General features: G+C 44.3%; 2 protein-coding genes and 1 long non-coding RNA gene across 4 annotated transcripts in view; 2 read left to right on the forward strand and 1 right to left on the reverse strand.

Annotated features, from left to right (window-relative positions):
- Positions 1-20,750, reverse strand: part of LOC125974005 (NADP-dependent malic enzyme, mitochondrial) — a 26,178-nt gene that overhangs the window by 1,186 nt on the left and 4,242 nt on the right. The window contains exons 2-12 of the mRNA XM_049728764.1: positions 7,397-7,530; positions 6,997-7,146; positions 4,354-4,429; positions 3,995-4,260; positions 3,820-3,929; positions 2,041-2,138; positions 1,839-1,952; positions 1,671-1,776; positions 517-659; positions 254-420; positions 2-97 (exon numbers count right to left, since the gene is read on the reverse strand). Of these exons, the coding sequence (XP_049584721.1) occupies positions 2-97; positions 254-420; positions 517-659; positions 1,671-1,776; positions 1,839-1,952; positions 2,041-2,138; positions 3,820-3,929; positions 3,995-4,260; positions 4,354-4,429; positions 6,997-7,146; positions 7,397-7,530 (1,460 nt within the window). The remainder of the gene's footprint in view (position 1; positions 98-253; positions 421-516; positions 660-1,670; positions 1,777-1,838; positions 1,953-2,040; positions 2,139-3,819; positions 3,930-3,994; positions 4,261-4,353; positions 4,430-6,996; positions 7,147-7,396; positions 7,531-20,750) is intronic.
- Positions 3,819-20,750, forward strand: part of LOC125974007 (uncharacterized) — a 22,427-nt gene continuing 5,495 nt past the window's right edge. Inside the window, exon 1 of the long non-coding RNA XR_007483361.1 lies at positions 3,819-3,958. This is a non-coding gene — a long non-coding RNA (uncharacterized lncRNA). The remainder of the gene's footprint in view (positions 3,959-20,750) is intronic.
- The window catches only part of LOC125974001 (uncharacterized), a 26,571-nt gene continuing 23,634 nt past the window's right edge, over positions 17,814-20,750 (forward strand). The window contains exon 1 of one of the 2 annotated variants that reach the window (XM_068651719.1): positions 17,814-20,635. In XM_068651719.1, coding sequence (XP_068507820.1) covers positions 18,763-19,719 — 957 coding nt within the window. In that variant the 5' untranslated portion in view covers positions 17,814-18,762 and the 3' untranslated portion in view covers positions 19,720-20,635. Of the gene's footprint in view, positions 20,717-20,750 lie in introns of both variants that reach the window. The other variant, XM_049728759.1, reaches the window with a different exon arrangement.

Consider the following 20,750-nt stretch of genomic DNA (forward strand, 5'->3'; position numbering starts at 1 on the left):
AATCTTGAAGGACACCTCTCTGATGTATTTTAGAGGAGGGTAGAGTCGCCCTTCAGCCAAGTGCTCCTCGGTCACCATGTCAGCAATGGCCTGACAAAAACACCATAGCTGATCATAATCATTGTAGCAAGGACAAGAAGTCACATATAGAAATGATCCTTGATGGAAGTAATAAGAATAAGAATAAAAATAACAAGAATAAAAATAAGAATTAAAATAATAATAATATTAATTCAAAAAAGGACCTCTGCAAGTGGTGAGGAAGATGTCGTCGGATATGTGGCGAACTCCGCAGGCGATGACGCCTAGTGCCACCCCAGGGAACACGTAGGCGTTGTTTCCCTGGCCGGGGTAAAACGAGCGTCCGTCGACCAGCGTCACCTTGTTAAACGGACTCCCGCTAGCAAAGATCCCGCGACCCTGATTTGTAAAAACAAACATAAAAGCACCACAACCACAAAGCTTCATCTCAATTTCTCACTGTCTAATGGAGAAGCGGCATCGTTAAAGTCCTACCTCTGTGATGTTGTAACATTGCTCTGCCGTGCACTCGGCCTTGCTGGTGGGGTTGCTCAGAGCAAAGATGATGGGCCTGTCGTTGTGGGATGCCATGTCCTTGATTATCTTCTCTGTGAATGCGCCGGCAATGGCGGCGACTCCTTTAAAGCCACAAAAATAAAACACAACGTTTTTATCATGCTTTTCTATAGAAGCCTATACTCAAAGCGCTCACAGTGGGTGCATTATTCATATGCTCATCCATTCATTAAAAAATATCCGGTTAAAATTTACACAATTGTACAGAATGGTGATCAAAACACTGCACTAGAAAGAATTATGATTAAATGGTCACATTCCACTTTTACAGATTTGAAGAACATTACAGCCTGCCATTTGAAGTTGATTTCCTCTTCAACCGTTTTTCAAGGAATACTTCAGATTAGATGACAATGCAAATTATTGCAGATGTACTGATGCATAAGTATTAATGAGCCAAATTAAACAAGCAACATTGTGGGGGTCTACACTCTAATAAACCCTCTTTACCAATTATTGCCATTATCCACATCACACTTGGCTCAAAATTGACTTTTCTTTTATTTCTTTTTATTTATTGTTCGGTTATTAAAGGGTCTGAACTGTCAGAGGTGAGAATATGAGTGTGAAGGGTAGTCTGTCTTTATATGCCCTATGTTTTCTGACCAGTCCAGAGTGTACCCCAAAATTTGCTCAGTCAGCATGAATAGGCCACAAGTCACCCATGACCATAATGAAGACAAGCACAACAGAAAATGAATTGCTCTATTTTATATTTTATATATAGCAGTTATTCCACACAAGGACAGAATGGTAGAGCAGTGGTTAGCACATCTGGCTCACAGTTTTGAGGTTTCAATCTCATTTCAGGACTCCCTCTGTAGCACTTGCTTTTGTGAATTTTCTCTCAGTTGCTACTCCAGCTTCCTCCTACATTCCTAAAACATGCATGCTGCGTATCGCTGGCTTTGGGTGCAAACCTCCTACATATCAATTTGATCAATTTCATATTTTGTTAACAATTCATACGGAAGTTTATGTTCTCCCCACAAATATATGAAATAAGCAAGGTCGGTTAAATCATAACGGGTTCTGGGAACAATAATGACCTTCGGTTCCGGCTTCCCACTCACCGATAATGGCCGTGGGCTTGATGGTGTGCACGGCCTCCTCCAAGGTCTTCAGGTGGGGGTGTTCGTGCGCAAACTCCTCCTTCTCGTGGTTCAAATGACTTCGCCCCTGAATGAGAAGCGTTCGTTTTTACCGTTGACACAAAGCCTGTCGAGACGCACACGCGTTACCTTCACAATGAGACCTTTAGAGTCCACCATCCAGATCCTTTTGGCGGCCTCCTTTCGAGACAAGCCCTCCTTGGCCATAGCCATCATTAACAGGTGAGCGATACCCAGAGCGGCCTGATGGCAAAAGAGCACAGCGTTTTTATTTCTTTGATAAAGCAAAGCATTCAAGGAGGATGCACAAAAATAAATAAAAATTGGTCACCTCTCCGGCCCCCTGGAAAACAAAGGTGTGATTCGACAGTTTGTCTTTGGTGATTTTTAAAGCTGCCAGTAGCCCAGCCACTGCTACAGAGGCCGTGCCTATGAGAAAAGTTAGACAGCATGATGCATTTTGTACCTGGGTCTTGATTACATGACTTAAAGGCCTAGAGACATCCCTTTTTTTTTTTCAATTAGAACGGAATTTGATAGAATGTATAAAGTGAACACATTTGCCGCGTTGGAAATTAAAAATGGACACCGATTACTAAGAATAAAGCTAAAATGAAATGCCAGTTTATCCATCGGGTCCCGCACGAAGCCACACTGGCGGCACCATTACTGTGACGTCACAAGTTGTACATCTGGATGTCAACAAACCCAAACAACATGGCAGATGATAGCGACAGCTCCGTTTCTTGCGGCAATATTAGCATCATTTTATCCGATTCAGAAACCTCTTTTGACGCAGAATATGATGAAGTTAGCAGTTCACTTGGGCTGAGCTGAGCACATTTTCTGAATTGTGCCCCTCCCGTCACTCTGGTTAGGTTGGCATAGTAAAAAGTGCTCTTGGGGGCTTTAGAGTGCCGAGTTGATCTCGGCACATGAAGAAATGACCACCTGCAACGTTTGGTTTGGGTTTTATAAGCATTTTTAATTTTATTGCTTAAGTCGCATTTTCTCGACGAGCTGAGCACGTTTTCTGAATTGTGCCTCTCCCGTCACTGTGGTTACGTTGGCATAGTAAAAAGTTCTCAGGGGGATTTAGAGTGCCGAGTTGACCACTGCGCATGGAGAAATGAACATCTGCAGCGTTTGGTTTAGGTTTTAGGCGCATGTTTAATTTTATTGCTTAAATCGCATTTTTTCGACGAGCTGAGCACGTTTTCTGAATTGTGCCCCTCCGGTCACGCTTCGACATACTTGTCAAAATCAAAGTCTCAAAGTCTCCTTTATTGTCAATTCCTCCGCATGTCAAGACACACAAAGAGATCGAAATTACGTTTCTCACTATCCCAGGGTGACAAGACAGAGTTCACAACGCACATACAAGTAAACAACACAGGAAAAATAAAACAAGAAGATGAACAATAAGAGTGATAGCACGCGAGCCGCTCCCGATGCACAGCAGAATCCGGAAAGATGACAGTCAACCAGGCCACTGTGAACACGAGCACACAGCAGGCACACACTGTCCGGTTCGTGGATCCTATCAGGCGAACGCAACCCATCTTGTCGTCCCGTGAACGAACGTACGCCAGGACGTCTCCGCGCTGGCCCCTCTTCTCTTTTTGTTTACATTCACTGAAGCTAAACGCGTACAACTTGAGACGTCATGAGACGTCACTTCCGGCTGGCGGCTCGGTGCAGTCAAACTCGTCTGCGCGGCAAATTTAAATTATATTTTTCAGAGCAACAGCTTCCTTTTCGTTGTTTCGATGGTCAATTTATATTTATAAGCCCATAAGCTAACTAAAACCGATTTATACATATACCGGAGTCTCTGGGCCTTTAATCCCCGCTGGCCTCTTGTTAACTGCCACTATCACATGGTGATTATAGATTCTGCCATTAAGATATGATTGCAACATTATTATATTTTTTTTGTGTGTTTTATCACAACTTCATCATGTCTGCATCATACAAAAGCAATAAAGGCTTTCTACTTGTCTCAACTTGTCATCTTTTTTGACATTTATGTTTGGTGTTGCATCATGACATTGTTCTAAAGAATATGCGCTTTGGCTCATAAGGATCGTAAACACTGCTCGTAGTGTACCTTGGATGTCGTCGTTGAAGGTACAATAGCGATTCCTGTATTTGTTGAGGATGCGGAATGCATTACTGTTGGCAAAGTCCTCAAATTGAATCAGACAGCTCATCCCGTACCTGTAGGGCGACGTAGACGCGTCAAGAAGGTGAGATGATCACATCGCTGCCTTGTTCCCACTCACTTGTCTGTCACAGCCTGCATAAATTCGTCTATGAGCGCGTCATACTCCTTCCCTCGGATTCGGTTGTGCTTCAGGCCAATGTAGAGGGGATCATTGAGCAGGTCTTGGTTGTCAGTTCCCACGTCCAGCAACACGGGGAGGCACTGCTGCGGCCGAACTCCGCCACAGGCTGTGTACAGAGCCAATTTCCCCACAGGAATCCCCATGCCATAGCTTCCCAGATCCCCTAGCCCGAGGATACGCTCGCCGTCTGTGACCACAATGGCCTAGATGCAAATAAAAAGACAAAAAACTTGACTGGCATGGAAGGAGGCATGGGGGAGTAAAAGGATGAGGGGGATGGAGGATGGGGGACTTACCTTTATGTTTTCTTCAGGCCAGGAATTGAGCAGGGTTGCAATGTGGCCTTTATCATGGATGGTGATGAAGAGTCCTCTGTGAAAAACAATACAAATTGCAGAGCTGAGTAAGCACCTTCTAGTGATGTTCGAGACCAGTGATTTCTTTTCCAATCTAATACAGACAAACTGGTATCGCTGATACTTTGCGCAAATACACCGAATGTAGCTGGTAGTACTTTTTTTTTTAAGTATCTAATCAAGACAGTGTGGAAATTACATTAAATAGATTTACAAATATAATAAAGAATCAAAGAATGTCAATTTGTTAATTATTAATAATAGTATCATTGTTACCATTATTATTATGACAAGTATACTGAGGTAGTAGTCAACATTTGCTATTTTATAATACTGGATGACTCAAAAATCAACTAGCACTGTGAGCAGCTACAAAGGGCGGTCGCAACCCTGGCCAAGTTGATGTACTTTGTTCACTGGGGTACTTGCACAAAACTCAATAACTCTCTTAAATTTAGCCAAGGTTCAGACTCAAAAACACCAGCATTTTTTTTTTTTTTTTTTGGTCAACAGCACATTGGCACGGAAAAGTAAAAAGCTTTCAATAACTTTGCATCCTAAACATGTTGAGATGAAACACCCAAAGTTTGAGAACAACCTGTTAAAATCTCTAGGAGTTTGTTAAAATATGAATGGCCAAAAATGCTTCAATTCCAAAATAAAGTAGACTTCCAGTTAGCTTTAGCATACGACTTATTTGTAGGTCTTGGGCTGTGAAATATAGAATTGGGACTGCTTCTTGAAAATTTTTTAGGGGTGCTGTAGAGTCATTTTTTTTTAACTCACACAAGAAATCTCTAAAATATAGCTTTTTATGCTAGGTGTGCAGAGTTTCATGAATTTTCGCCCAGGTTCAGACCCGCAAACATATTTTTCCTTGTACTCTGCACATCACCACAGTAGCCGTGTGCGAAGAAATAAGCAGCTTTGAGTAACTTTTTATCAACAGATTTAGATGAGATACCTAAAGTGTTAAAACAATCAGATAAAAATTTCTAAGAGGAAAATGTGCAGAAATAGGCCAAAATTGTAATACAGTAATCCCTCGCTACATCGCGGTTCGTTTATCGCGGTCTCACTACACTGCAGATTTTGTTTCCAAACTAAAAAAAATTTAAAAGTCAAAATAAAACTTCAAAATTGCGGAATTATGGCACGAAACTTGCGCACATGCCAGCAGAAGGCAAGGAGTGCCCACACATTTGCAGTGCGTACACTTGTACCTTTTTATAAAAAAAAACTGTTATAATAAGAGTTCTAAAAATATATTTACAGTGTTGTACCTTGTTATAGAAAAATTGTTATAATAATAATAAGAGTTCTAAAAACATATTTACAGTATGTACACTTGTACCTTGTTATAAAAAAATATAATAATAAAAGTTGTTCAAAAAACATATTTACAGTATGTGTTAAGAATTCTCCATGTTATTTATGTTATTCAGCCGTGCTTTGATTTGAGGTAGGGTGGTTTATTTTGAAGGCCGTTTTCAGGCGATATCACTTCCTGTTATACGTTCGTGTACATGTGTCGGTTACAGTGCTACAGGAGTCATTGACGATGTAAGTGGGTCTCCTAACAAGAGAAATGAACGATCACGTGTCTGACCTTTAGGACAATGTAGAATTGCTCCAAATGTTAGTTTACATTCCTTTATAGGTCCGTTTTCGCGTGTTAGCACGATCGCGAATTAGCATCTTTCCGCTAACTCGTTAGCCTGCCCAGTACTTCTTGTTAACATGTTACACGCACACACGTATAATATTTATATTTTCAATATTTGTACAAAGAAAATCTGTAGGTTATTTATACTGTTGATGTATTATTTACACGTTTGAAGCAAATATTTAATGTTCTAATAATAAAATATACACTTAAATGGTTTCATATACATATTCATATGCACAAAAAAATGTGCAGATGAGATGGTGACCGTACTTCGCGGATTTCAGTTATCGCGGGTGGTTTTTGGAACCAATTATCCGCGATAAACGAGGGATTACTGTACTCATACCTCATTTCATGTACATATTATGATGTGTCTAATCAAAGTCTTTTTATTATGACTGAGGCGGCCCAAGGTGCCTCCCGATTTCATAGCCGTAGGTTGAACATAGCGGGACGGTTTCGCCAATAAACTGTTCTAAGGAGCATTGCATACCCTTATTTGTATTCATGTATTGCCACTTTAAAATATTATTTTTTTCCAGGCCTAATGTATGTGTAAAATTTGACGAGTTTTGTTTAGTTCCTCAAAAATGTCAGTCTTCACAGAGAAGTGTAATAATAATAAATAAAAAAATAATAATATGGTCCTCACAGTGTTCGCTTCTCAAGCACATGACAAAAGATTGTTATGTGTTACTTTTAATCATTTGCTTGAGAAGCTAATGCGAAGCTAGCTTCATTACTGCTGCTAATGTCCATGATGGAAGCCAACCTTGTACACCGCAAAATCTCCAGCACAGTAGAATGTTTGCAATTTGACGTATTGGAGCATGAGGATCACAAAATTTGACCGCTCATTTTATTCTTTATGTACTTGATACAATGCTAAAAAAGGGTGGGTGTGCTTAACTTACCGCGGCCTCCTGAAGGCCAGACCGTACTGCTGGCATGCCAAGCCCACGGTGGGTGTGTAGACAATGGGCATGAACTCCTCGATGTCCGACGTGAGCACACGATAGAATAGCTTTTCGTTCCTGTCTTGTAGTGTCATCAGCAGGATGTACCTGTCGCAGAGAGGGAGCCGCTAAAAAAGGACAAGCGGCTTGCTAAATAAAGCCCCAGCAACTTTTGCTTTTACTCCACTATATACATATTCCCTGCGCCATTATTGTTACTACAAAATAAAATCAGAAAAAAATTTTTGCTGACGTAATGCCCAAATCTGCTTTGCTGGTTCACAGTCAGAGTACACAACACAAGCAAAGGCGAATGATTACGTATGGTGTTCTTGAGGGTTAAAAGTTGGATTCTCACTTGTCCAAAGGATTGACACGCGTTTCATAGCTCTTCATGACACGTAGCACTTGAACATCCTGGGACAAGAAGCAAGGTGGCAATAGACCATGTATGCCCAGCTGCAAGCGCTCTTCCAGGGTGAAAGCCATACCCTGCGAAAGAGAAATGTCCTGAGTCACATCCAAATTACAGATAGGGCTTCCTTGTGTTTTTCACTGATTGTGTCCATTTATGTTCTTCAATGCACAATCTACAGCACTCTGTCTGCTACACCAGTGGGTACAGCGAGTCAAAAATAATCAGCTGTACAGTCATGTATTTAGTGCTTTTAGTGCTGGGTTAACTTTCACAGTTAGATTTATGTTTCTTCTCGGTGCTCATTAATCTAGTGTCGTGTAACATGGGGGTAGAGATGGTCCAAATGGTAGAATATGGATTGTTCACAGGGATAAATTGACAGAGCTGAAATTCCAAATTTGTCCAAAAGATGGCGCCAGACCAAAACATGAGACCAAAAGAGGGGCCAGAATAAGCTAGACCAGTTAAAATAGAAAAGAGGAACACGGTGTCAGAGTGTAAGTCACGCATGGAGGCACAAATGAAATTTTTATTATGTGATTTTTATTTTTTGATTTTTTTTTGCTTGGCTAAAAATGTATTCTGTAACCGCTTTAAGCAATATTATTTGTCAATTCGATCAAGGGACCCGTCACTGAGAATAGTGGCGTGACATAAATTGTTTGGAGAAGCACAAATGTGATTTTTATTTTTTGATTTTTTTGCTTGGCTAAAAATGTATTCTGTAACCGCTTTAAAGCAATATTATTTGTCAATTCGATCAATTCATGTAACAGAAAGTAGGTCAAAGGTGAAAAGGGGAAGTGAAAGGTTTTACCACTAGCTGTGCATTTGGTGGAAAGTACTGCGTGGTCAGGGCGGAAACAGCTGCTAAAGGCCACAGATAACGAAGCGTGGGAGAGGCTGGCCAGTTCCCTCTATGGGCGGGGGAAGACTGGCCAGTTCCCTCTATAGGCGTGGGAATGCTGGCCAGTCCCTTCTATAGGCGTGGGAAAACTGGGCAGTCTTACCCTATAGGGAAAGTACAGGAGAAAAGAAAGGGGAGGGGGGGGGACGGAGAGGTCTATAAAAGGTCCTGCTGGAGTAGCTTCAGGGCTTTTCCCCCCAAAAGAGCTCTGATACGTGAAGAGGCCCGGAGGAGTTTCAAGATTTTTTCCAAAGTCCCAAAGATCTTTGTGTGAGACGCAGGATCACTGGACTGAAATTAACTTGGATTTACTCCTAAAAATTGGACTGGACAACTTTAAACGAGAAATTGGTGAGGATGACCGTTTTTATGTATTTTAGCGAGAGGGGGGAATAGTCATCGGGCCGCCGGCTTCCTCGTGGCCAGCCTGTTTCTCTAATTTGGATTTTAGAAGCAAGATCGAACTGATCACTCGACTTTGCTTCCACCAAAAATAGCACGCAACTGGTATTTACCTCTTCCCTTTTTTATGAACTGTGTTTTGCAATCGAATTGTTCTGGGATTGAATGATTTTATTAACACGGGTATCAGTGAGTGAAGTTGTTCAGTTTCTGGAGTAATTGAGATTTGTAATTCTATTCCATGTTTCTTCAATAAATGTGTTTTGTATATTACTTACTTCGTTGTGCGCGGATTTGTACTAAATATGCAACCGAAGGCTCAGGCCCGCTTCCCCTTTTTGACGGGCCGCGTAAAAAGGAACTCCGAACAAGTTAGAGACTTAAATAACTTCCGTAGTTATCTGAGCCACGAGTGAATTTCGATCTGTTCAAAAGTTGTTTCGTCTGAATAAAATTAAAGGAAGTGTTTAAATCAGATTATTGGTTTTGTGTAGAACGGAAAGTTATTTAACTATTTGAAAGGCTCAGGCCCGCTTCCCCTTTTTGACGGGTCGCGGAAAAAGTAACTCCGAGGAAGTTGGAGAATTAAATAACTTTCGTAAATATTTAACGGAAGAGTTGAGTTCGTTGAAAGTGAATTCGGTTGAGAATTTACTTCCTTTAAATAACATAACGACGATGATTAAAATAAATCAGTGAAGTTGGTGGAGGATAAAAGTATTTCGATTGTCCGTCGGGCGCGGCCCAGTTCCCCTTTTTGACGGGCCGCGTCAAAAGTTAAATAGGACACGATCAAAAAATAGACTTGCCTTCCAAATTAATTATTGGGCAAATCTAAATACAGCACGACATTTTTATTTGGTTTAAGAAAGTCGCTATTCTTTTCGAAGCAATTAAGTGGGGTGAAGAACTCCGACAGTCAAGTGCTAGATCTACGTATACGAAGTTAGAATTAATCATATAGGGTGCATTAATTTTCTTCTTAAATGCTATTATTGTCACACTCTTATTAATTCGATTCTCTTTCGAATAAAAAAGTTGGTCGGCTCGCTGCATGAGCGACCAAGTGGAACGGACCCATATTAACATTTACTTCGGCGAAACTAGTGCTTGGGTGCGCTATACAAACGAATCCCTGAGGTCTTAACAAAGACATCTAAAAAATATCCGTAACGAATAAGAACTTCAAACATTAGCGGGGAGCCATCAATACGATGCGGTCACTTCGAAGTCCTGCCTCGAATTGAGTTACTCGGCACGCGCTTCGGGTGACTTGAGAGGGATTGGCGTCGTACAGAAATTAGATTGATTCCGGAGGAGTTAATTTAACTCGGGTGGTTAGATTACGGACGAATCTCCGAACCCGGCTAAAATAAACCCGTTACTGGGAAGCCTGGGGCACCTTAATCCGAGAGGTGCGTTTGACATTTTGGCGCCCAACGAGTAGGAGGGGGGTTGTGAGTAGAAGTTTAGAAAAAAAATAAAAATGAGACAATAGAAGAACATTTTTTTTTTTTTGTGTTTTGCTCACAGCTCCAAAACGAACCTGTGTGGAGTTTTTCAGTTTTTTCTTCCCAGAAACTGTCTTAATTCCGCTCACTGATACAAATAAATGTCAGAACGGCCTTGAGTGACATAAGTACAGTCTCTTTAAGGAATAGAGTTTCCTAGAAAAGAACCTTGATAGCACGGGAGGATTAGAACTGTATTGTGTCATGGTAAACGGTGACCGTGACCCCTCAGCACATTACTTTAAGCATGAGTAAGGAGGAGATCCTTCACAGCTTGTACTTGTATGGGGTGCTGAAAGTAATGTTTGTAGTGTACGCAGAGTATGCGGCAGAACTTGCAAGAGAAAGAGGGGCCGGTACATGGGCACGGATATTGGGTATAAATACAGAAGATGAACCAGTCGATGAGGAGCCTGCAAATGTTTTAGATTTCATGCCAAAACCAAGGCCAAAGAGAAGGCAACCAATTAGGAGACCGACTGAAGAGAGGCCTTTTGAAAGATAAAAAGAGAAGACTTGTCTCCCCTCTTCCTTTTCGTTTTTCTTTCTCAATTTAACTTTATAATAAACCTTCATTTCTCCCTTACAAAATTTTATTTATTTTTTTTGTTCCCGGACACTTGTGTGGATTACAAATATTTTTGTTCCCGGACACCTGTGTAGATTACAAAATTTTTTTTGTTCCCGGACACTTGTGTGGATTACAAATTTTTTGTTCCCGGACACCTGTGTGGATTATAAAGTTTTTGTTCCCGGACACTTGTGTGGATTACAAATTTTCTTGTTCCCGGACACTTGTGTGGATTACAAATTTTTTTTTGTTCCCGGACACCTGTGTGGATTACAAGATTTTTTGTTCCCGGACACCTGTGTGGATTACAGATTTTTTGTTCCCGGACACTTGTGTGGATTACAAAATTTTTGTTCCCGGACACCAGTGTGGATTACAAATTTTTTTGTTCCCGGACACCTGTGTGGATTACAAGATTTTTGTTCCCGGACACCTGTGTGGATTACAAGGGTTTTTGTTCCCGGACGCATCAGAGGATTACAGATTTTTGTCCGCTGAACTCACAAAAGGATTTTTCTTCTTTCCGCCCTTTTCTCTCTTTTTTTTTTTTTTTTTTTTTTTTTTTTTTCCTGCTGTTGAAGACTACAGTAAAGGCTGACCAGGAGTAGTAACTATACTTACTCTCCAGGCAGAAGAAAAACAGCCAAGATAATTCTTCTAAGGCTTGTATGGTACATGATTCTTAACTGTTGGAGACCTTTTGTGACTTACAGGTTCCCAAGAATTGAAAGGCTGAGTGGCTTCGGGCTGATGATTAGTCGTCATTTCCTGTTCGCTACAATAATGTTTGAATTTGCAATTGAATATACCCTTGTTAGAATTTCCTGTCAGTAGAAAACCTGGTGGGGAAAAAGGAAAAAGAAAAAGAAGTGCATCCCACCGTTGAGAGCATCAATAAGCGAGGCAAAAGTTCTCATATTGGTGTTCTGAGTAGAGGCGACGCAAAGGGCGCCGCTGAGTAACTAAGAGCTGAATCGACCCTGTTCCGAATGCGCACGGAAAGGCTTCGAAAGGAGACAGCTCGACCCTACAACTAGAGAAACTGCTACTCATTGAAAGGATGGCTAGCGGTGGAAGGAGATTGGATCCCGAACCTGGAAATCCTATGAAAGGAACCGGAAAGGAGGGGTCTAATCCAGACTCTCCAAGACGACATGAAGAACCAGCATGTGTAATATTGTATGGAGGAGGCTTAGAGAAGTGGCCTCAGAAATGGACTGAGTACATAGTGGGATCAAACCCGTCGATAGAGGCAGGATGCCTCTCAACGCGGATGAAGAGAAGCCCTATGAATGGACTCTTTACACCGATGGGTCAAAAAAGGAAGGAGAGCAGAATGCCCACTGGGGTTTTGTTCTGAAGCAAAATGGAGTGGAGCGTTGCCGCCGCAAAGGAAAGACACCCGGCAGCGCGCAAACAGGAGAGGCCACGGCAGTGTTGGAAGGACTGTTAGAAAGAAAAAAAAAAAAAATCACGCTGGACGCGTAAGACTTATAACTGATAGTCATTATTGTGAGCAAGCTCTCAAATTCGATCTAGCCATTTGGGAAGAGAATGGCTTCGAGGGCGCGAAAGGAAAACTAGTGGCCCACTATCAAGTGTGGAAAAAGATAGCCGAGTTACGGCTAAATTTGAGTCTGGATGTGGTTCACCAGAAATCTCATGTGAAAGAAGGAGCTTATTGGAGAGGTAATAACGAAGTTGATTGATACGTCCAGAAAAGAAGAATAAAAGTTGTAGGAGCAGAAAAATGGGACAAGACCCCTCGCGGAAAAGTGGTCCCAGATGAGAGCGTGAGGCAAGTCGTGTCGGCAGTGCATGAAGCACTAGGCCACGCGGGTCCACTGCCTACGCGAAAAAAGTTAGAGATGCTGGAACTCTGGGTCCCTGACCGGACGATTCGTGCGGTCCTGCGGGATTGTAATCCGTGCAACAAATACAACGCAGGGCGAAGAGGACGACGCACGGATGGATTGAAGATTAGGAGTACTGTGCCGTGGGGCTCGGTTTGTATGGACGTAGCTGGCCCCATGGGAATAAGTGGCGCAAAGGGTGAGAAATACCTTGTTGTGCTGGTTGACTCGATGTCAGGACACGTCGGGCTGAAAGCAGTGAGAAAAGCCAATGCAAACAGTGTGATCAAGACACTAGAAGATGGGTGCATGTGGCTAGGAATCCCAAAAGAGTTGAGAACAGACAATGGAACACATTTCAAAAACGCCCAGGTGGACGAATGGTGTCGTAGGTGGGGAATAGTCAGAGTCTATTCGCCTCCTTATACACCACAAGCAAATGGGGTGGCAGAAAGTACTATTGGTCTGGTCAAAACCTGGTTGGGAAAAAATGCAAACGGAGAAGAGTGGAGTACTAAATTGCTTGATTTGGTTGCAGACCTAAACGGGAGGAGCAGAAGCAGCCGGCCCTCCCCGTCCGAATAACTGAACCAACGACTCTTTGTGTCACAAGAAGTGGGCAGAACCCAAGACGGCTGTCCCAGAATAAAGAGAAGTGTCGGATCAGCGTTGGACAGAAGGTGTGGATCAAGTCGAGGGACCTGAACAGCAACACGGCAGTGAAGGCCAAGTACGACTGCTCGGACATAGTTAGTGAAGTTTTGGATAGAAACACAGTACGACTAAAGAAGAAAGGTATCCAAGGAGTTGAACAGCTGAAGCCGTTATCGGCTGACCCGAGTCAAGCCAAGAAGTAATTTAAATAACATATGGCAACGGACCACGGAACAATCCCAGCCTTCGTGCGCATGGCCGCACACAAAGGTGCGGTCATCGTAAGAAGAACACCAAATGGGATCCAGACCGGAAGGGCCCTAAATCTGGTGAGATTGGCCAAGCGGGGTTGCACACCCGGTGGACCAGAACATTTTCACTGGACATGGGTCAACGAAGCTTGTGTCATTTGTTTGACACCCAACCTGTTGCCTACTATGTGGTCGGGAGTAGGCTTCATGATGCCACCTGTACTGACCACCGAAGTAAGAGAGCTGGAATTTGCCCAGAGGAATGAGGACAAGCTTCCAGTCAAAGTGTTAGATGCCATGGTATGCCACCAGTGTCGAATTACCATCTTGGCACGAATGGTGTTCTTTTCACAGTGGGAGATCGGACCAACTACGGATGTACGGGCTCGACAAATTAGCTCGTGCACGTGTGTTTGGGACGGCGATGAGCTGAAATATTGCCTCATGTGTTTAGATCGCATGGCAAGAGGAAAATTATTGAAAGTCGGAGAAGCAGAGGGATGGCAAATCACCAGGGCAATGACCCCCCTGGCGACCCTCTATTTAGTGTTGGGAGGAGCATCTTGGCCGGCATATGATAATAATCAGGCCATGAAGAACCTTTATCTGGCCTTGGGCCATTGTTGGCCTTGGCCAAGGCCAGTCGGCCGGCCTGCCCCCGACAGTTATACAGAAGAGGCCGACGAAATGGCCTTGTTTGCTCGTGAGTCGGTTCTTTCCGCAGGAGGAACCGCAGTCCTTGGGGACCTGCTTGAGGGACCTTGGAGGCCCATGACCTGGGCTCGGTCTATAGCCCAGGTGTTGGCGTGCAAGGACGCACCATTGGTCAAAGTGGAGGCAGCCCCTGCGGAAACAAGCCCGACCGTGAGCAACATGTACTGCTATCGAAGTGTTTTGGACACAAGTAACAAAGACTTTCAGTATGTGACCAAAAAGGAAATATACTGTTTTGCCCCTGGGAATAAAGTCGGATCAGTCCTTATAGTGAATGAGGGTGAAGCAGCACTGGTAGGGATTACAGTGAAAATGGCCATCATTCCTTACGAAGGAATATACTCACTGGGAATCAAATTGGAGGCCAAAAGGCTTAGCCAAGTTGTAGCCATAAGAAACGCCGGGTCCCAGATACGGAATGTTCTTAGTGAACAAATACAAACAAGAAAGGAGCACGGCACAGTAGCGGAAACAGAACCTCAAAAGAAAAAGAGGGGTCGGGCCGCAGTAGAGGAATTGACTAGGCTGTGGAGCCGGCCAGATTCCCAGGGGGAGAATGACTGAAAAAAAAAAAGAGAAGAATGTGTACATACGTGTATATGTAAATGAATAGGCATGTAATTGTGTATGTATACATGTGTATATAGAAGTATGATGACAATGTATCATTAATGGACTGTACATAACCAAGAACAGAAAGAAAACCAGACGGGGACAGCAGAAGGAGTGACCACCTTGGCCAAGGAGGTGGACGTTTTCCTTGGCACAAGGGAGGAGCCAGGGAAGGAGGAGGGGCTGGAAGATCCCCTATAAAGCCAGGAGAGAAGAACCAGATCTTCATTCAGCCCTGAGAAGTGACCAACCATGAACTTCCCGCGCGGAGTCAAGAGAAGGAGAACAATGACTCTGGAGAGTGGGGAGTCACCAATGGCCCCCCCAGGCTACACGGATGATACCGCTGGTTGCAACCCGGTGGAACCAGCGGGTAGGCTGAGCCCCGGGACCGGGGCTTCCACAGACAACGATGGGAAGAACTGGAGGAATCCGTTTTTCATGGAAGAAGAGCAAGAGATTTATGTAAATCAGGAATGGATAGCTCTGGAGCCAATCTACGCGAACGCAGTTCCCGTGAAAAAGGATCCAGAGCCGATCTTTGAAAGTCGAGGAGCAACTTTATTTGCAGACAGCGGGTATGAGATTCCCAGCACTTCGCCTTTCTGCAACGAACCACCGAATCTACCCGACAACCCTCCAATGGATTGGAGTACAATTGAATGGAGACCATCTACTTTCCCTCAGCCGGCGATATCATGGAAGAAGAATCTGGTGACGGATTGGCTGACAGCTATAATACTTTCAGTCATTTTGACAGGCATCCTACTCAGCTTCACACTTTGGAAGAGCGCGGCCCGCTATGATCCGATGGAGATGATCAATATCGAGTACAATGGAACGAAGCTCTTCAATCAAACCTGTTGGGCAGTGGACTTTGGAAGCGTCACCGTGAAATGGAATACATCCATAGCACCAGACATCGCTACCAGACAATATTGGACATCGGTACTGCGACGACGAGAGAAGATGATCGCCTTGCCACTGGAACCAGGAGCAATTCCGCGCGCAGGAGATGAGGAGGAAAGACGGTATAAGACAAAAAGGGAAATAGTGAGTGAAGTAACTCACTTTCCCGATCATTTGGGTCGCGTGAATTGGACAGGGCAAATAATAAGTAACATCAGTGCTTGTGATATGAGGTACTTCAAAGCGCCAGAAAACTTTGCCAATCTAACGATAAGCTTGATTTGCAAGAACAAACGTGAAGAGAAAATCGTTAAAAGAAATTGGATTTTGAAAGTGGGCAAGGAGCATGCGGAATGGTATAGCAATGCCTCGTGTGTCCCGTTGCCCGAATCAAAAGGAGGGTATTGGGAAAAGAGTGGGAAAAGGCCGGATGAATTTTCATTCCCGGCCCCAATGAAAAACTCCACGTGCCGTGGCACTTATCCCGGATGGGAGCCGTGCTGGAGTTGTTTAGATTTGGTTTGTGAAAAAACTCAGGATTATTCAAGTAAGCGTCGCCTTAACCGGGTGCCGAGAAGCCTGTCCGACAGCCAGAAGCCAGTATTTTGGGACTGTCAGAGAGTTTTTAGTAGGTTAAATGCGTGTTACTTTAACGTGGGACAATTTTGTGAGAATAATTATCATGTGATAATGTGGGCCTATAAATTTCAAAAGATGAAGTCCCCTGTCGCAGTGTCAACAAGGGGAGGGAGGAAGTTAAACCCAAATAAGGAACCAGTGGATTTTGAATTTTGGCTAAATAGTTCATTTCCATGGTTATGGCAGGTACAGAGACAAATTGCTGTGCCCAGCAGTGACCAGGGCAGACACCGGTTGTACCCGTCGGCAAGGCACTTATGGGTTCAACGGTTACCCACTCCTGCCGATTTGTTGACGGTAACTCCGGGAGAATTTGATAAAATTGACCAATGTGTAGTGGGCAAAATTTATGCTGGATTGCATGGGAAGGATTGGACAGTTGGGAAGTCACCAAGATGTGACCTGGATGAGATCAAGCGATCCGTCTTGGGCACCAGGTGGGTTCACAACTGTGCCAGTCTCTTAGTAAACAGAACAGTGAAAGGAATTTTACAGGCATGGTTTGAGATAAACGTTCGGGACCCCGCCAAGACATGGTGGGGATTTAACGGGTATGAGATGAAGCAATGGGTTATACCCTGTTTAAACGTAACAACAAATTACTGGGTTCAATACCAATTTATGTCAACAGTATATTCAAAAGAGACTGATATCAAGCCCACAGGAATATATTCCCCATATATCTATGTGAATCCTCGGCCCTGGGCGATGACTTGTAACACTGAGAAAACAAAATGTTTGATTACCTTAGCTCGTGAACAATGTGTTACACTGCCTAATTGGAAAGAATATTGTTTAGATAAATATCAAGATGAGAAATACAGGAGTGTGGAAGGGGCTTTGTGGGAGTACGTCTCGCCACAAAACAGGTGGAGGCGTCAGCCCGCTAGAGACCGGGTGCCTTGTAGTACCTGGGTACAAAATGAAGGATTGCTAAATTTAGGCAAGCCAGTGTCTATCCCCTATCGGCTGCCTGCGCTGATGCAGATTGCTGAGGGGCGCGCGTTCCGAAAGAGTCTGTGTGAGGGGCGGCAGTTTATAGGTTTTGATTGGGTTGGCCCCAATAGAATTTTCAATAATGGAACATGTTTTTCCCCGTCAGAGCATTGGATAAAATGTGGTCATGGAGAATACATTCATGATTGCACTTGGTATGAGAAGATAGGGGCGGCGCTTCAGTCAGCAACAAGTGCCGCGGTTGAGGCTTTTGGTGATGTGATCAGCGGTGCATTGGAGGTGGTACTGGGGCCAATCTGGGCGTGGGTGCTAGTAGGGTTTGCGTTGATAGGAATAGCAACAACATGCATTGCCATAAAAGGTAGTATTAAGAGGCTTTTGTTTGACCCCCGCGAGAGAGAAGGCGTCTCTAGTTAGGCAAATGACGGCCCACAAGAGGGGTGGTCGGAACGTCTTATTAAAAGGAGAAGTCGGGCGGCCGTTGGGCATTTGAGCCTGACAGCTCAGAGACTGGAACTTCAAGAGACAAAAGAGAAAAAAGAAAAGAAGAAGAACTAATTATGGCAACAAACAGCTCAAGCGGGTTTTTAAATCCAAGAGGGAGGCCAGGAGCGATGAGAGTGAGTAACGAAGTTCAATATTGGGTTTTATTCAGTATCTGGACAGCCTACTGCTGTTCTGGGTCTTGGGATTTGCAACAACTCACTCGCCCCGTGGTTTTGGTCATATCAATATTCAAGGTTTTGATTTTGAGATTTTTATACACAAGACACACGATGGGTTTGGGTCTTTTTGTAGTCTACATGCATGGCCGAATGTATGTTGACCCTGATACCCCCAGAGGTATCGCCGAAATGGTATTGCTTATTTTGTGGAGTGTTTTGGAAGTGGTGTCAATTTTTGTTTATTATGTTGTGTTCGGGGTTGTCATATTAGAAGCAATATTAGTGATAGGAATGGCCATGTATGTTATAAAGATGGTAGCCAGACTTGACCAGCATGCCCGCACCTCTGTCGCGTGGAGATGGCGTACGGCCAAACTCGTACTCTGGTGCATAGTATGGGGGTCATTGTCTGTGTTACTTTGGACCGAAGTGGTGGACCAATTGGCAATGATAACCTGGTTTTTTACATACTCTGTTTTTTTTCCCCTCCCGCCCCGAGAGGCGGGAGGGCAGCAGCCGAGAAGCCCCTCTATTGTATACCGAGGGGCTGGCAGAGGGGTGATTGTTTGATGTGTAACATGAAAAATGTTAAAATTTGTGCTTCCATGTGTTACAGACTGTACACCGTATAACGGATGCACCTAAATGCATCCTATGCGGGATGAGCCACATGAAATTGGCCTGGGTGATCGGGAGATCTTATGTGGGAAACTGTTGTTATCAGGCCGGCTTTAGTTTGGCTTGGCTGGTCCCTGACGGTCTGTATGTAAAAGAGGGAGAGCAGTCCAGCTTGGACCATCTCGGATGGGAAGGATGTGCGGATTTGATGACCACCGCGACTCTGCTCGAGACAACTACAGGGCCCCTGATGGCACGTACGGTTCTCATGAATGGAGCAGGAGTAACCCACGGCACTATCTGGCCTTTGATTCACATGACCTGGCGTCAACAGAACGGCACCCGATGCGTCACTTCACATTGGCAATGTGGGCGCTGTCTGACAGTGAGCGCTCCTCATCGCTTTGTCCCGGCTGACTTTTACACGCACCCAAACGCAGGATATGGATTACACCGACCTATGGGGATGCCCAGCGAGGCCCCTGTGGGGCTTGTCCGGCCTGCGCGTCGGGGAGGAGGACGGTGTGTTGGACATTGGACCCTGGATGGGTCTTACGTCCGGTGCAGAGAGCCATGCGAGGGTTGCATGGGGCGTCGGGATCCAGACGGCAGCCGTACGTATGGAGGGCCTGGCTACAATGATGATCCTCCCCTCGACTCGCCCACCAGCCCCGTACGGCTGATGAGCCCGCTGGATGTGGATGCAGCTCCTTCTGAGTCTGAGGACGACGATGAGGCTCGAGACGGAGGACGCGGGAGCGAGGCTGAAAATGAGGAGGCAGATGTCGAGAGTGTGGCCACGGGGCGTTCAACACCGGAGCTGAGAGCCCTCGCCGTGGAGAACCACGCTGACGACGACAACGCTGCTAGTCGGTTGTCGCGCCTGATCAACGCCCTCGCAGAGATCGCCCGACAGGGAGACATGGCAGCGGCCTGCCCTACTTCAACGACCGCTGAGGTTGTGAATATCTCAGACGAAGACGACGACATGGCTGTGTAGCTCTTGGGGATCAGGGATAATTTATACCTGTTTTCAATCCAAGGGGAGGGTGTCGTGTAACATGGGGGTAGAGATGGTCCAAATGGTAGAATATGGATTGTTCACAGGGATAAATTGACAGAGCTGAAATTCCAAATTTGTCCAAAAGATGGCGCCAGACCAAAACATGAGACCAAAAGAGGGGCCAGAATAAGCTAGACCAGTTAAAATAGAAAAGAGGAACACGGTGTCAGAGTGTAAGTCACGCATGGAGGCACAAATGAAATTTTTATTATGTGATTTTTATTTTTTGATTTTTTTTTGCTTGGCTAAAAATGTATTCTGTAACCGCTTTAAGCAATATTATTTGTCAATTCGATCAAGGGACCCGTCACTGAGAATAGTGGCGTGACATAAATTGTTTGGAGAAGCACAAATGTGATTTTTATTTTTTGATTTTTTTGCTTGGCTAAAAATGTATTCTGTAACCGCTTTAAAGCAATATTATTTGTCAATTCGATCAATTCATGTAACAGAAAGTAGGTCAAAGGTGAAAAGGGGAAGTGAAAGGTTTTACCACTAGCTGTGCATTTGGTGGAAAGTACTGCGTGGTCAGGGCGGAAACAGCTGCTAAAGGCCACAGATAACGAAGCGTGGGAGAGGCTGGCCAGTTCCCTCTATGGGCGGGGGAAGACTGGCCAGTTCCCTCTATAGGCGTGGGAATGCTGGCCAGTCCCTTCTATAGGCGTGGGAAAACTGGGCAGTCTTACCCTATAGGGAAAGTACAGGAGAAAAGAAAGGGGAGGGGGGGGGACGGAGAGGTCTATAAAAGGTCCTGCTGGAGTAGCTTCAGGGCTTTTCCCCCCAAAAGAGCTCTGATACGTGAAGAGGCCCGGAGGAGTTTCAAGATTTTTTCCAAAGTCCCAAAGATCTTTGTGTGAGACGCAGGATCACTGGACTGAAATTAACTTGGATTTACTCCTAAAAATTGGACTGGACAACTTTAAACGAGAAATTGGTGAGGATGACCGTTTTTATGTATTTTAGCGAGA

The sequence above is a fragment of the Syngnathus scovelli genome, chromosome 8 (assembly GCF_024217435.2).
Source record: "Syngnathus scovelli strain Florida chromosome 8, RoL_Ssco_1.2, whole genome shotgun sequence".
Lineage (NCBI taxonomy): Eukaryota > Metazoa > Chordata > Actinopteri > Syngnathiformes > Syngnathidae > Syngnathus > Syngnathus scovelli.